Below are 16,797 nucleotides of genomic sequence, written 5' to 3'. Positions count from 1 at the left end.
TAAATCTTTAACAGTAAAAGCTTTTGATTTTTGAATATGTCAAAGCCTTCCAGCTCCAACCCCAAAGCACATCTCTGCTCTAGTCATAGCAGACTCTGTAAATTAATACTGATTTCTGCTGCTGGTGTGTGATATATGATAATGAAGATCTCAGGCTGCAGCCTCACATGTCTGATCACCCACTGGATCCACGGAGACCACAGCTCCTGTTGGTCTTTTTAAAAGCTTTACTTGTGGATCGTGTCAGAGCATCTGCAGCCATTATTCAGTCATTTTGTGTCTGTTTAGAAAAGTCAGTGACATGAGAAATAGTAAGCGCATTTGTTAACAGGAAATGCCTTTTAAATGCTGTTAGAGCTGGTGCCAGTGCTAATTGGACTCTGCACTTCTTGAACTCTTCAGGCCGTATAATTACACCGAGAATGTATTTTACAGCCTTTACCGTAATATTTACCGTAATATGTACCATCAGTTTCAATTAAGATAAAGTGATTCCAAGATGAAACCAAGCACTCGACAGCAGACGCTTCAAAATACTCTGAATTACACATTTTTTTTAAGAAACTGCAAAATGTAACATTTTGTGGCATTGGAAAATTGGACAGCATTCAACGCTCTATACCTGTGTGTTCATTGTTATGACTATTAATTTGCTTACCTAAGAGTCAGTAAATGATTTGAATTTTTTGAGGTGTGGGGCCTCAGTATCTGAGTGTGACACTACATAAACGTAAGTCAGTACTCATGACGTCACCTTCATCGTATCTGTGTGCGTGCATTCTAGCCTCCTCTCAGTTCTCCATCTGTCTGTGGAGTCTGAGGCCTCCTGCTGGGGACAGCCAGGATTACAACCTAGTCTCCAATCTAGAGAGAGTGGAGTTTATTGATTGTAGTTAATTGTTTTCGGAAGTCTGTTCTACAAATCCTCTCAGCCTCCAGCCAAGATGCTGTCTCCTGTCACTTATCTGTTTTTGCTGTCAAACACTTGATCCTCGCTGACGACTCTTAGTGTGGTCAGTTTTTGGTTTTTAAAGATAAGTAGTGAAACATTTTGCTCGAGTGAAGCATGAAGGAGCAAAAAAGACATGGCCCACATCTTGACTTTTTACAGGAAAGAAAGGATTGTGTGAATTCAGTGCTTTGAACATTTTTCATGTGTATGTCTGTGTGTCTGTGTGTGTGTGTGTGTGTGTGTGTGTGTGTGTGTGTGTGTGTCTGTGTGTGAATGTGTTTGCATGTGTAAAAGAATAATTAATATCTATTACAGTAATTGCATGGAGCAGAAAAGGTTTTATACTCAGCAAATAAGGTTGTTTTTTTTTCTCCTGGATAGTCGGGTTGTTCTGACCCAGAAGAGAAAATAACTACTCAATTAAACCAGTGTGCAGAACTGATGGTGTAACGTTGGCTGATTTATTATTTTCCTAATGTTTTTCTGTTAAAAAAATAAAATTAAAAAATTACATAGTGGTGTCAAATTAGAGTGGGGGTAGAAAGCTAAGTAGAGCTTGACACAGTGTAGGCAGGCTGAGTCAGATGATTTCTAATAAAAAGATTTGGGGGTGCAGTGTCAAGTTTGTCCCACCTTTGGTACTGATGGAGTAATCACAGCCGGGACCAGAACCTGACTGACAGATCATACTTCTCTCATATGACATTTGAGCCTAATCCACACTGCAGCATTGTGGATTAGGCCCTAAGATGTGAAATATCTTATTCTCACATCCTTGTTTCTTTTCCTTGTCTGCCCTCTCCACCCCATCCCTGTATTTTCATGTTTCAGCAGCAGCCTCCACCCCTCCCTACCCCGCCCTCTAGCACTATATTAGTGCTGGCTTCATTTAGCGCTGTGATGCTAACAGCCTATTCTTCTTGCTCATCCTCTTCTGACTGAGCGCTTAGCCTGCAGCGCTAGCAGTACTTTACACAGGAAACACACACTCTCTCTCTCTCACACACACACACACACACACACACACATACACACACATGTAACGCACTGGGCCGCTACAACAGGCTTTCTCTCTACCACCCTCACCCTCTCTCCATCTCTTTGTGCTCTCCACATGGGTGCTGCTTTTTAATGTGCCTTGTCTCTATTTGCTTCTCTTTTGCTTATCAGCTTGGTTTGGGGCCAGTTGTGCTATATATTAGCTGACATTATAAAGACATCAGGCTCATAGCTACAACCAGATAGGTTTATGTGTGTGTGCATTTCTCTAGCTCCAATGGCAGATCCTGTTCTTTCCTAAATACCAACTGTAGGCTGCCAGAAGCTATATTTAAACTGATCTGGAAAAAAATAAGCCTTTTCTCAGTCACCGTGCACAGGCTCAACCGATATCAATGTGGTTTTTTATAGTCATATTTATGCATCTGCTTAAATGTAAAAAAAGAAGGTGAATTTATTGATTTATTTTTAAGTTTTGCCAGGCGTTGACTTTAACCCAAATCAGTTAATAGTATGAATTCCTGCTGGTCATCTAACCAAGTACATCTAAGTTTGTTAAAGAGACACATGTAAACTACAAGTTCTTCAATAACCTTGAATATCTGCTTGTTTTCTGGGATATAAGGTTCCATAGGTATATAATTTGTTACATCTGAACAGGAAGAAAACAAAAGAAATGTCAACTGTATACTTTAATAAGATTATACTGGTCCTTGGTGTTCTTTCACAGTTCATCCACTGTTAGAAACAAACCGATTTATGTCCAACTTTCCTCATAATGAGAAAGTTTGAACAGCAGATGGATAGTGCTTCTGTGTTTCCAGCCAGAGCGGTGTCCCTGAGATGACCCCCTAGCTGACATCATATGGAGCCAAGAATAAAAACAAGGAAAAAAAAACTGTCTGAAACGTCACAAAACAATGAACAAACAAAGGAAAAGCTCAGTAAAAAAAAACGTATAATCCTAGTGAAATGGCTGATAACAAAAGACCCACTAGGCCTAATATCTTTTTTTGCATAAAGGTGCAATACCACCTCGTTATTACTCATTATTACTTACTCATACTGCAGCACTCTTTAGCACTGAGAAAAGTACAGTGCAGAAGTATTTGCCTCCTTCCTGATTTCTTTTCTTCATTTGTCACACTTTTATGTCTCAGATCATCAAACAAATCTTAATATCAGACAAAGGAACTTCAGTAAATATAAAATGTTTGATTTTTTTATTTTTTTTCATTGAACATTTATTAAGGGAAGAAAATTATCCAAACCTACGTGGCCCTGTGTGAAAAAGCAATTGCCCCCTAATGTCACTGTTGTGGATTTTTAGCCCACTCTTCTTTGCTGAATTGTTTTAATCCAGTCACATTGGAGGGTTTTGGAGCATGAACGATGTGTTTAAGGTCATGCCAAAGAATCTCAGTTAGGTTTAAGTCAGGACTTTGATTTGGCCACTGCCAAACCTTCATTTTGTTTTGTTTTTTTAGCTTTTCAGGGGTGGACTTGGTGTGGTGTTTCCAGTCACTGTCCTGCTGAATAACTGAGCTTGAATTTCAGCGCGTGAACTGATAGCTGGACATTTTCATTGAGGATTTTCTGCAATAGGACAAATACCTTTTTGTGGCACTGTATGCAAGAAATAAATAAAAAACACAATTTAGATGATTATGTATTAAGTTTCCATACCTGACCACAACAGTAAAAGATCAAAGGCGTAACTTCTGCCATAGATAAATTAAAAAAAATTAATTAAAATTTTTCGTTTACCAGACTGGATCAAGCAACCATTCACTGAAACTGTGCTTCACCCTGAGCCTTGACTTTGTATGTGTATGTGCATGGTGGAGCCTGGAAACATATAATAAGCAACCACATCATGATTCACAAAGAGACAGTGAAGTAGGCCAAGGCATACACACAAAACGCGCTTGCAAACACTGCATTCCAGCTGACCCGGCCTGTCTTGAGATGCTTTAAAAGAGCAAGACAAAGGTTGATGGAAGCGACCGCAATCCACCAATCACAGCACTCCATTCTTTGCACACACACACATACACTGTGACTCTGAGCGCTGTATCGCTGTCCTCGGTTGCCTATCGATTAGTTATGCCTGGCTGCTGTCATGTGCAGGAGTCCGGGGAAGCCCCCTAATTGGCTAGTCCGGGAAAGGGAGAGAAAGAGCAAGAGAGTGAGTTGGGGACAGAGAGAGAGAGAGAGAGGTGGATGCTGAGGGAAAGAGGCAGGATAGAAAGATGAGAGCAGCTGAGGGATGTGGCTAATATCAATCTATCATACCATGAAAACAAGACAAGATGAGAGAAGGAAGATGATGAGAACTCTTTCAGATCTTTTTTTAAATTTCTGCTGGATGGAAAGAATGAACATAAATCTTAAGAGAAAAGGGAAATGCAATATAGGACTTTTTGGAATATACAAGTGTGATGAATGCTGAGGGGCCAACACTTTTGATACAAAACTGGAGTGTGCTGTAGGTGGGTAATGTGAATTACTGTGGCTGAGGACTGGAGTGGAGACTAACCACAGGAGTGAGAAATCTTCCACTGGAGCACTGTCTACAGAAACAGAGCAGGACTGGAAGGAGTGGTCAACTTGTCCGAGTGGCTTTCCTGTTTCTTTTTGGGACCCAGCTTTTATTATCCTACTGCTACCATACCACTGAGAGATGGTGAGAGTGTTAAAAATTGTTTTAAAGGAGGATGCTTTACTTTTCACGACTAATTCACACTCTAATCCATAAGGGAGAAGAAACATGAGTAAAGTTGTCTAAAGAGGAGGGATTACTTTGTGATTTTTTTATATTCCGGTGAGATTTACTTATTGACATATGAGAAAAAAGGGCTGAAATACCTACTTTGTACTGGATGCAGAGAGGGATTGGTTGTTCTTGAGAGGCATGACCTACATTATTCAGACAGAAGTGATGGTGAGGAGCTTCTATCTTTTGTCATCTCAGTAAAGGAGAGAGTGTGGTAAGCGAGAATTAAAAAAAACAAAAAACGTAAAGACGATAAAGAGGATTTCTTTGTGTTTTTATTAATCTTTGTCAGTATGAACACTTATTTCCACAGCCATGAGTTTTGTTGTAGCCCTAAAAAGCCCAGCGGTGGCACCACGAAGGGCAAATCTGGCAAAGGGAAGGCCAAGTCAAGCAAGAGCCACTCTCACTCGAAGCATAACCAGAATTTATTGCAAGTACAGACGCCGAATAACCAACTGCAATCTTCGCCTCGACACTCACCAAAGCGCCACCCCCATTCACCAAAGCCAAAGCAACGGCATCCGCCAAAACAGCTCACTCCGTCTCCCTCTCCCAGCTACTACCACATAGCGCCACCATCTTCCAGTCATCAGCTAGGCCCGCCATCACCAACTTGCCATCTGGCCCCACAGTCCCCAAACAACCTATTTCATTCGCCAAGCCACCATCAGCTTCACCTATCGCCAGGCCACTATCACTCCCCCAACGACCACCTGCTTCACCTGTCAGCAAGTCATCATCAGCTGCAGCATCATTCTCACAACCAGTATCACCCACCAGCCTCGCCCAGTCACATGCTCTCTTCGCATTCGACTCATCAAATCTACCACCAGCAGCAGCAGCTCCACTCCCCCAGTCACCACTCACTGTTCCAGCAGTACCAGCACCACCACCACAACTGCCCTTCTCCTCTTCCTCATGCCTCCCAGTCGCTTTCTATCCATCCTTTTCACTCTCCACAGCTCCCCTTGTATTCCGGGCTGGGGGGTAATGGGTGGAGCACACTTCCTACCAACCTCGCCAACAGGGGCTGTAGAGGGAAGTTTCCCAATCTTAGAGACAGCGTGAAAAAGAGTCCTATAAAGAGCAAAGGCAAAACAGGAGGCAGGCTGTGGCCCAATGACACGTATATCTGGACTGCACACTCAATGGAGACACCCCCACATGTGCCACTCATACACCACTTCCCACGAATACAAGCCCATGTACAGGTAGGTTATAGGTGGAAGTATGTCAGATGAGGACACCAAACAGCATTATTTCCCATCTATCTCTACTGAGTGAGATGCTGATACCAGAAACAATTTTCAGTTATGCATTGTGCAGATGCACTTGTGGTGGGTCTTGCCTGTTATTAGTGCTAAATAAAGTCATGAACAAATACTTCCCACTTTCTTTGATAAGCAGTCAAGCTAATGATTGATTCTAAAAGAAAATTAATCATTTACTATTTCATCCTCAAAATTTCAATAGGTATAAAAGTAACTATGGCCTTGGTATTTAGAACTAGGTTTGGGATGGGGGAGGGTGTCCTGCATGTACTGTAGACCATTCTGCTTGGTGGATTTATTGGTATTGTAAGGAAAGGGCCACCTTTAGTCCATTGTATCATTTGAAAGATACCCTCATGCTAACTAGAAAGAAATCTGTATTATTTCTTTGAGTATATCACATTGGTCTGTAGTTCAGTTTCAGAGAGCATATACTTCTACTTAACATATACTTCTATGTCACTATTTTCCAGCTATTTTATTGGCCACTGCATTTTGGGCAAATTGCTTTCTTAATGTTTGTTTGTAGAAAGATCTTCAAATGAAAGGCTACACACTTATATGGGGTGATATAGAGAGTGCTTTGCAAAAAGAAAAATAACACATGGCAGTAGAGAATGAGACATTCAGTGATTTTATACAGGACATTGTGTCCTTTACTGACATAACATCTGGTAAGAGCTTCAATTGTATGGAAATAATAGCATCGATTACTATGTTCAAAGTACTGCTAGAATCAATACAAACTGGCTACATTAGTCCCTAAAAGAAAGATGGAACAGTGAGCAAGGAAGAAGTGTAATTTGCGACAACAGCGTCCTTCAGACTGAAAGTATTGCTATCTAATGGGAGGTCTGCAAATACATTGGCTGCTAAAAGCAATCTCCAAGTGTTGTACTTATATCTGACCACAGTGTTATGGACAATTTAGAAGCATAAGGTCACTACAGTATTGCTGCCGTTATCTTGAAGCTTCGAGTGCTTTGCTGATGTTTTCCACACAAAACTGCACTCTGGGCTGTCAAATGAATTGTAATATATTCATAGCTTGTCTCTCTTTTACTCTGAGGGATACTGGAAGTAATTCAGAAATACAGAGAAAACAGATCTAGAGTAAATGAAAGGTTTCAAAATAAAGCCTGCAGTCAATGGGACAGCACTGAACGATGATGGGCGCAGTGTACGAGCGATTCCCAGTAATACAATCAAAAGAGCATAGCCATCCATGTGTAACAGGAAATGTGTTGTATTATATAAACTCTACAGAGATGAAGAATAGTAAAGGAAATGAATGTAACAGTGGAGCTGTCTGTTACTTGCTTTAGTTATTGTGGACACCGTGATCACAGAGTTAGAAGGTAGCGATGGTGTGATTAGTGTGATTAGAGTGGTTGTTCTGAGTGGATGGAGTCATGCTCCATCTGATTAAGTTATTATTCAAATGGATTTTCATCGCTTGTTAGGAAGTCAGAACAAGCGATGATGTTATGATTGTATGAATGTTTGGGTCCATGTTCACCTCTGTGTACAGCCAGTGTGAGTTGGTTTTAGAGAAACACAACATTTTGGCCTTTGTATGTGTTTTGCACGTTCTTCCATATGTGATTGTGTGTGTGTAAGATGCTATAGGAGTCTTGATTTCTGTTTATCTAATCACGAGTCATCTGCTAATTAAAAATTACGTTGATGGTTTAGAAACTGATTAAAGCCCGCTACACTAATGGAAAATCATTTCCCGAAGTCTGCATACACACTGCACACACACACACACACACACACACACACACACACACACACACACACACACACACACACACACACATATGCAGACCTCCTTCAGGACCTAATCACTTGTATGTCTCTCTGTGTGATAAGACAAACGTGGGATAGTCTGGATCTCTCTCTCTAAGCTGTCCTGTGCTGGACTCAACCAAGCCATAATGCCATGATAACACAGCTGGTGTAACACCCGTTATGTAACGACTGACAATCACTTGCACAGGACAACAAAACACTGTCTGGATATGGATGTTTTGTGTGTCTGTGTATTTGTGCACCGAGCGCTTGTTTGTTTATATTTGCACATTTGTACTTTTGGCCTTTTCATGTAACACAACTCTGTCCTCACACACTCAGACACATACACACACACACAAACTCAAATATGTATTGATGTTACATAAGGGCGCAGTCTGACATGGCGCGCCAATGGAATCACCAGCTGAGTGACGGACTGGATTTGTCGCTTTGTGAATGGTGCGCACAAACAGACAAAGATACACATACGCAGAGCTTGTCTGCATTGTGCAACGCTTTTCCTGCGCTGAGAGAGTCACATAAGGTTTAGGCAAAGCGGTGGACTAGCATGCGTAGTGGAATAAATTCCATACTGTGGTTAATAGGTGTTAATAGCTTACAGTAGCGTCAGCTGAGGTGACTCCATCAGTGTGTTTCATCGTCTGAGACTACATTTTTTATTAGACTATCAGAATAATCTTTGTTGGTATTAGCAGATTAAGCCTACAGGATAATTACAGTGACAAACAAGTTTTGGCTGGTGAAAGTCAGGAGTGTAGAGTCTGTCGTCCACAGGCTAAAATCTGGCCACCCCTCTGACCACCACACCCAACCAATGGGAAAGCCCACAGGGGGCTGTGCATATACTCAGAACTGGAGTTATATTCAGTGAGTGTTTTTTTCTAGCAGAACTTTTTCACTGATTGATTTTTCTGCCACCATTATACCCACACACTGACACATTTTGACAATGCAGCTATCCTTTTAAATTATAATCATCATATGAGCTTTTAAACATAAAAAACAACAACTTTAGCAACTTTCCTAGATTATTTTTTGTCACTTGAGGCTACAATAAAAGAGATAACTTGAAGTAATTGTTTTTAAATCAGGAATTTTAGCCTATTCTTTATAATGTTACCTCAGTTCATTGAGGTTTGCAGGCATTCATTTATGCACAGCTCTCTTAAGTTCCTGCTACAGCATTTCAGTCAGTTTGAGGTGTGGACTTTCTTGGACCATTGCAACACCTTCACTCTTTCCTTTTTCAGCCATTTTCTTGTATTATTGCTGCTTGGGATCATGTTTGGGATCATTGTCCTGTTGCATGACCCAGTTTTGGCCAAGTTTTAGCTGTTGGACAGATTGCTTTACGTTTCACTCACTTTGGTATGCAGAGAAGTTCATGGTCAACTCAGTGACTGCATGACGCCAAGGTCCTGTGGCTGCAAAACAAGCCAAAATCATTAGTTTTCCACCACCATGCTTAGTTGTAGGTATGAGGTGTTTGTTCTGATATGCTGTGTTTTTGGCTTGTCGATGTGTATTGTGGCCAAACATCTCCACTTTGGTTGTTTTTTCCAGAGGACATTGTTCCAGAAGTCTTTGTGGTTTGTTCTGATCCTAAGCTGTGCTGCCATATTTATCGACACAAGGCGTTCTCCTGGAGTTGTAAAGAGACATTCAGTTAACCCCCCCAGACCATCAAAATGCTAAAACCATATGACAGGTGGTCACACATGCCAATGACTAATGAACCAAGTGCATTTGATTCCACTCAATGCCACCCATAGGTAAATAACAGCTTCAGCCAGGCCTCCCCTATAATATCAGTCCCTGGTTACTTTGTTACAGGTTGTAGTCTCAATGTGTGCATTTGTTTGGGTTCTGAAGTCATTACGTTTTTTTCTTGATTTTTTTATGTTGATATGATTGATGTGAGCTTTCTAGTGACAAAGGACAAAGAGGGTTGGTGTCCTTGTTGTTGTGATCTGTAGTGTTTTCTAAGGCTTTTAAAACTGTCTGAGCTCTCTTTGAAAAGCAGCAAACTTGAGAGATCCTATTTTTCCTTTAGGTATACATTAACATTTGAGTAGTGTTCTCCTAAATCAAATGACAGTCCAAAAATATTTAATAAAGATCTTTTCCTCTTTGTCTTCTTTGACATAAATACAGGTCCTCATACATCCTGATGACAACAGCTGTACCTGTCAGCATGGCCTCAGTGCCTCATTATGCAGGACTTAACCTGCTGTGTCCCAGCCTCCTTGTATCTATGTCTCTCTGAACCTTACTCCAAATTTCTTCTCATGCTGTTATTTATTTTCTTTTTTCTTTTAAAAAACAATCCTGTGCGTTTTTTTTTCCACTCTATATTTCTCAATATTGTTGTCCAGCAGGCAGATTTCACTCCTCCCACCATACCTATAATCCTCCACACCCCACACTACCCCCTTCTGTTCCCTTGTGGGATCAAGCATCCAGCCAGCTTGACTGACAGTTGCACATGTGGCAGTGAGAGAGGAGGGGGGTGGGGGGGTGGGAACAGGGTGGATGAGAGGTAGAGATTAGTAGAGAGATAGATGCTGTTGCTGCTCTGCTGCATGTTCATGGTCTGAAGTCATGGCGGCCTGTTTGGTTCTCTTGCTTGTTTGATGCTTGTTTAACTTGTTAGTTTGGCAACTTTTTTTGGCGACAGAACAAGAAGTGGAGTTCTTAAATGGACTGGCACGTTGATCGCTGGGGTGTTTGAGAAGTCTCAAATCCAAGGTGGACGTCAGGGCACTAGATACTTTCTGAAGAGAAAGTGAGAGGAGACGAGGGAACAGGAGTCAGTAGGTTGGAAATGGAAAAAAAAGGTGTTCGTGTTCTTGCAAAATGACAAAAACAACATCCTGTCGGTATTAGAGAGTTTCCTGCCTTTTGCTTTGCATGTGATTAGGAAATAGGAAATGGAAACCAGTGTCAGTCATCTGCAGCTGCCAGAACCCTAGCACAGATCGGCCCAAGCCTCTTCTCTAGAAGGAGACCGGAAAGAAAGAGGAGGCTGATTTTGAGTGCAGAAGAAAGGAATAAACACTTGTTGTAGAGTGCAGAGCGTGCATGGGAGTGAAGGGGAGATTGCAGTCGGTGGATTTATACAAAGCAGATGGATCTGGGAAGTTGACTTAATTTAAGAGATTAAATACGGATGACCTACAATAGGATGGTAGAGTACTGTGCAGCAGTGTACAGTGTTGTACTATTTTACTATTAGAAAGGACATTTAAAATGTATCGAGTGTTTTGTGGTCCAGTTCTGAATTTTTGTTGAGACACTTTATGGCACAGTGGCAGAGCTTTAGCAAGTTGTCCTATAGCATGGTTTTCCGTGTAGTACTGCAGTACTGCCCAATATAAGGGCTGTGCAGTATGTCATGCAGTGTATGCCGTCGCTCCATGGTGGTAATCTGTAGCAGATGTACTCGAAATGCTGTACCAAAACATGAGACGAGTAAGTGCTTATTGCTGCTCTCTGTGTGTTTCTCTTTGTTCTCAGCAAGAGTGCTTTGATATTAAAAGTAATTAATAATAACACTGACATTCTCTCTTTCAGGCCAACCCCCCTCCAGTGGTGGTCAACACCGACAGCGTCGACACCCCCCCATATGTGAGTACGGCTTCAGATATAAGGCTAGACTATAATTATATTTTTTAAATAATAAGGTTGAATATAAAAACTTTACATTAAATCATTTTCTTTAGTCCATTAATTTAGTGGGTTTTTTTTGTCTTTTTGCTTCACATGTGCAGTAATTTGAATATTTTACAAACAATTAACGTGCACGGAGTGTCCGGATTCGGTTTTAGGTTGAAATCTCACTTTAGAATTACATGAATACAGATGTCGTTTTACCAGCTGCCACAGAAAATCAGTATCTATGGTTGTTAGATAAGTTTATTATGTAATTACTGTGGAATTAGTCCCTGCTGAACTAAAACTGAAATTAAACACTGAAATTAAAAGATTTGTGCGCTTGCAGGTTTCACTTATTAGTTCGCTGATATCATTTATGGATGCTTTTCTCCAGGAAGGACTAACTTTTTCTGACACTTTTAGAGACCAGGGTATTCTGGAGCCAAAAATGCACCAGGTACATTGCTATGTTGTAATACACATGCTGTGATGCTATGATATTGACACTTGTAATGATGGTTGTGCTTCACAGTAAATAATCCAATAATTTTAAAGGGTTTCGAAGGAATCTAAGTTTCTCGTCATATTCATAATAAGTTAATTTCCATATAATCAGGCAGCACTCACCACTATGTGAATAGTGTAAGATATTAGTATTCACAGCGTACTGGTGGCTGATGGATGATCGTGTTCTCTGTTTGAAACGACAGAAATTCACAATCTAAACTAATCTGAGCGCACAGAGGCACAGATTACAGCCAAGGGGATTACATGGGCCACTGGGATGCCGCTCGACCACTATGTTTACGTGTTTATCAACTATGTGTGTGTGCGTGTCATCTCGCCCGCAGCAGCTGTATCTCCTAGTGTCAACTGAGCCGGACTCAAAATATGTTGAGATCAGATTTAATTCTGTGCTCTTTTCATTCAGTCTGACAACGTGGATGTTAATGTGATTTATAGTACAGACGGTCCAGGCTGAGCCATGTGATTGGCCCACGGGCAAGCCATCGGGGATGCTCTTAAATATGACATCATAGACGCATCATCGCATTACGGATCTAATCTGCGGGATTCATGCGTCATTCATAAATAATCAAATTCCTAAATTCTCATTTCTTCAGTTCACATACTTGTTGCAGTCTGTCTTACCTACAGTAGGCAGTATGTTAGTGATCAGATAATAAAGCCACATTTTTAGTTAGAAGTAAACAAAAGTTGTCAAACTCCTATTAATGTTCAGAGACAGCAGGCTTAGTTTGGTGTGCTTTAGTGTCTGTTGCACTAAGACAGGGTTTTACGTTTAATCTCTGGTGACTTCTAACTACACAAAATGTAGTTTCTCTTTTATGTGAACAAATTTTACCTCATATTTTACTTTCACCTCAAGAACACTTTTACATGACTAAGATTTAGGTTTTAGCTCGCATACAGAGCTAACAGATCAACTGAAGATGCCATTGCTACAACGCTCCACACCACCATATCTCACCTGGAAGTGCAGGGCCGTTACGCCAGGCTGCTCTTTGTTGACTTTAGCTCTGCTTTCAATACGATACTCCCGGACAGACTAATAGTTAAACTGCTGGAAATCGGACTTCCTTCTACCACCTGCCGCTGGATCAGAGACTTCCTGTCAGACCGTGTACAGAGAGTTAGAGTGGGGCCTCATCTTTCCTCAGCCCTCAGCCTCAACACCGGCTCTCCACAAGGCTGTGTACTGAGTCCCCTACTGTACACTCTGTACACACATGACTGTGTTAGTACCCACCCAGACAACGCAGTCATCAAGTTTGCAGATGATACCACCGTGGTGGGGCTCATCTCAGGGGAGATGAGACGGCGTACAGAGCTGAAGTTCAGAGGCTGTCAGATTGGTGTGTAGATAACAACCTGGACCTCAATACCACCAAGACAAAAGAACTGGTAGTTGACTTCAGAAGGAGGAAGTCCGAGCTGCAGCCTGTCAGCATCAACGGGAGTGCGTGGAAAGGGTCTCCAGTTTCAAGTTTCTGGGTGTGCACATAGACACAGACCTCCAATGGAGCTCTAACACCTCTGCGGTCTTAAAGAAGGCCCAACAGCGTCTCCACTTTCTGAGAATCCTCAGAAAAATGGACCTGAAGAAGGAGCTGCTGACCGTCTTCTACCGCTGCTCCATTGAAAGTGTGCTGACATATTGCATCGGTGTATGGTTCTCCAGCTGCACCACAGCACACAGAAAGGCACTCCAGAGGGTCATCAATATGGCCCAAAAATCATTGGACATCCTCTTCCCTCCTGAAGGACCTGTACAGCACTCGCTGTCTCAAGAGGGCACGCAGCATCCTACGAGACTGTACACACCCAGGACACCGGGTGTTTAAGCTGCTGCCGTCTGGCAGGAGGTTCAGGCTGCTGAGGTCCCGAACAAACAGACTCAAGGACAGCTTTTACAACAGGGCAATAGCCCTAATCAATGCAAATAGCTGACCTGATTGGCTACCTGCCTGGACTTTTTAGGGGAGGTAACAATGTTTAAAACAATAACAATAATAATATTTATATTTATAACAAGGTGCAATAATAATTAATGTGCAATAATGACAGTGTGCAATACACATAACACTTATTCTTCTTTTTTATTTCTAAGTTAATATACTGTGTTGTGTTGTTTGTGTTGCGTTGTGATGTGTCATATCGTGTCGTGTTGTTGTGTTATATGTAGTACCGACGTGGGACAGTTTTCCAATTTCATTGTACTACTGTACTATGTATGACTGTGCAATGACAATAAAGAATTATCTTATCTTATCTTATCTTACCTTATCTTATCTTATCTTATCTTAAAAAAAAAACAAAAAACATTTAAATAGTTGTGGGCTATGTCACATTTAACTTCTGATGTTAAAGTGTCGGCAGTCTCAAAGATACTCTGTTCTTCTTAACATCCAAAGGGTAACTACTGCAAAGATGAGTGTAAAACCCAGATTTGCACAATAACTTTGTGACATATTTTGTATCATAACTTTCTTTCTTTGCAAAAAGGGAAGGGTGTCTTTTATTTACACTTTACCATTATTAGCCATTTATTAGTTCTGTGTTTTTAATTTTAAAACTTTGCATGATTCGCTGTTCAAAATAATCCTTATTTATCTTATAGTAGGCATTGGTGGTATTATAGTAGTTCATCCTTTGTCTGAAACCATTTCCAAGTTTTAGTCTTCTCGCTATAAGGCCCGCCTTCATTTAAATGTAATATCCCTTCATTAACAGAAAGTTGAAAGTCAGAGCTGTGTGCCTGAGATGCTGCTGTCACTGCCATCACTCTGATCCTATAGTAGAAATTAAAGATCTGAATGTCAGAGTGTTTAGAGCAGTCTGAATCCTGAGCTTATTTGATTGATTGATTGATTTTTTGGCTTGCAGAGTTTTGGCAATGTTTAATATGAACATCCAGCATTGTAACAGTGACAGAAAATAAGGAAAAGCGAATGTGGAGTCAAGAAAAGAGTTTACTCTAACAGTTCATTTTCATCTCTCTCTTTTTTATCTTTCAAACAGGTCAATGGAACAGAAGCAGACTATGAGTATGAGGAAATCACGTTGGAGCGGGTAAAACATACAACACACCATCACCATGTGTGTCCTTCACATAAACTCTACATGTACTCAGCTCGACCTACAGTAGTCACAACACGGCAAAAACTAAAATGAAAAGATTATAATAGTTCAGCCTTAAAATCTGATAAAGATTCAAAGTTTTTTGTTTATTCTTTTTCTTAACAAACTAAGTATGTCACAAAATTAACTAGTTTTCTGACTCTAAAAAAACTAAATCCTTAATAAGGCTGAGAAAACACAATGATTTAAGTAAGAGAACCCATCCCTGTGTTAGCTGCCTTTGTCCCCGGTTATTTTCCTCTACTTCAGCTCGTCATTCTGCTTTTCCTTAACTTAGCCTGATCATTGGTCTGATTCTGTTGGACCTCTTTCCCTGTCCTCTCTTTCTTTTCCTTCCTTCTTCCCTTTCCATGCCTGGCCCCTTCCTCCTTCATTCTCATTACATGCCCCTTTCTCTCATGCCTAAGGCTGTCTCTGCACCTCCCTCTCTCTCGCCCTATTCTCCTGTGACCTGGTTCTGTCTGCTTGACTGGATCTGCTTTAAAGACGCCATGGACGTACAGGCAAACACAGGCGCAGACATTATACTTAGCCATTATACTAGCCTTAAATCCAGTGACAGTGCGAGTGAGCTAGCGCCATGCCAGTGATCTACTGTATGCCAGCTGGTGATATCTGGAAACATCTGCATCTCTTTTACATGTTGACTTTTTTCCCACTGCAAATTACTTTGGAAAGAGATAAGAACAGAGAAAATGATCCATTAACAGAAAAGATTATGCTTTAATGTCTTCTTTAGGAGACACACAGATATGCCTACACTTAATCTCTTATTCTACTTTAAAGTGGAACTAAGGAAAATTTACAGTAACCCCTGTCCAGCTTACAGTTTGGCAAACTGAGAACCCATCATCTAGTCTGCTGACATAGCCTCTTGGGGCAAATGCAGAAATTGCAGAAGTCGATCTTTTTGTGTGCTCAGCAGATATATAAATCAATTTTCTGTTTTCATTAGCCCGGTTATTGCCTATAAATGCATATAAATTTTAAAAAGCCAATAAGAAAATTAATTGTTGTTGGTTTATCCGATCATGTTTTAGACTTTCCGTGCAGCTGCTCTTTTGCTTCTGCACAGTTTTGTTGCATGTTTTTTTAAAAGCATTCAACCAAAGCCCGATCAGAAAGAATCTTTTTATATGAACAAATATTTTGGCTATCTGCACTGTACCTTCTGCCTGGGCGCTCTTCCAGAAAACAAGTTTAGTGAAAAGAGTTTGTTTCAGATTGTCTGGGTTCTCTCTTCCAGAAAGAGAGCTGACTGACACACCGTTTCATTTCCTTATAACATTTTGTCATTTTTGCAGTTCGTCTCTGAGCATCTTAACTTGAAGAAGTTTCGTCTTTGCAAACATGAAATCCTAAGTAGACATTACTTTTTTTAATATTTAACATCAGCGTGAATTAAAATGGAGGCTCTGCTTTTAATTTACCTGTTACCTGTTACCTTGGTGATTCCTGGCGTCAGAGTTCGATTGAGGTTGTTGTTAAATCTGTCTTCTGGAACAAGACTCTGCTGCTTTGATCTGAACTTACTAAACCTGTGTTCAAATCGCTTCAGTGACTGCTCTGTAAAATAACATTATACTTTTTCCCACTTCATGGACTCCGAGCCAGAACATGCAAACAATGATTCATTCATGAACAAACACACTCGACTTGAT

At 40.8% G+C, this 16,797-nt stretch overlaps 1 protein-coding gene across 5 annotated transcripts in view; it reads left to right on the top strand.

The window, feature by feature from the left end:
* LOC116336356 (discs large homolog 1-like protein) overlaps nucleotides 1–16,797 on the top strand; it is a 119,897-nt gene that overhangs the window by 57,715 nt on the left and 45,385 nt on the right. For 3 of the 5 annotated variants that reach the window (XM_039601291.1, XM_039601290.1, XM_039601293.1), the window contains 2 exons: nucleotides 11,393–11,446; nucleotides 15,017–15,067. In XM_039601291.1, coding sequence (XP_039457225.1) covers nucleotides 11,393–11,446; nucleotides 15,017–15,067 — 105 coding nt within the window. Of the gene's footprint in view, nucleotides 1–11,209; nucleotides 11,291–11,392; nucleotides 11,447–15,016; nucleotides 15,068–16,797 lie in introns of those variants that run through there. The other 2 variants (XM_039601294.1, XM_039601292.1) reach the window with 2 other exon arrangements.

The sequence above is a fragment of the Oreochromis aureus genome, linkage group 17 (genome assembly GCF_013358895.1).
Source record: "Oreochromis aureus strain Israel breed Guangdong linkage group 17, ZZ_aureus, whole genome shotgun sequence".
NCBI classification, from domain to species: domain Eukaryota; kingdom Metazoa; phylum Chordata; class Actinopteri; order Cichliformes; family Cichlidae; genus Oreochromis; species Oreochromis aureus.
Note: the sequence above shows the minus strand (reverse complement) of the source record. Positions and strands in the feature narration are given on the sequence as shown.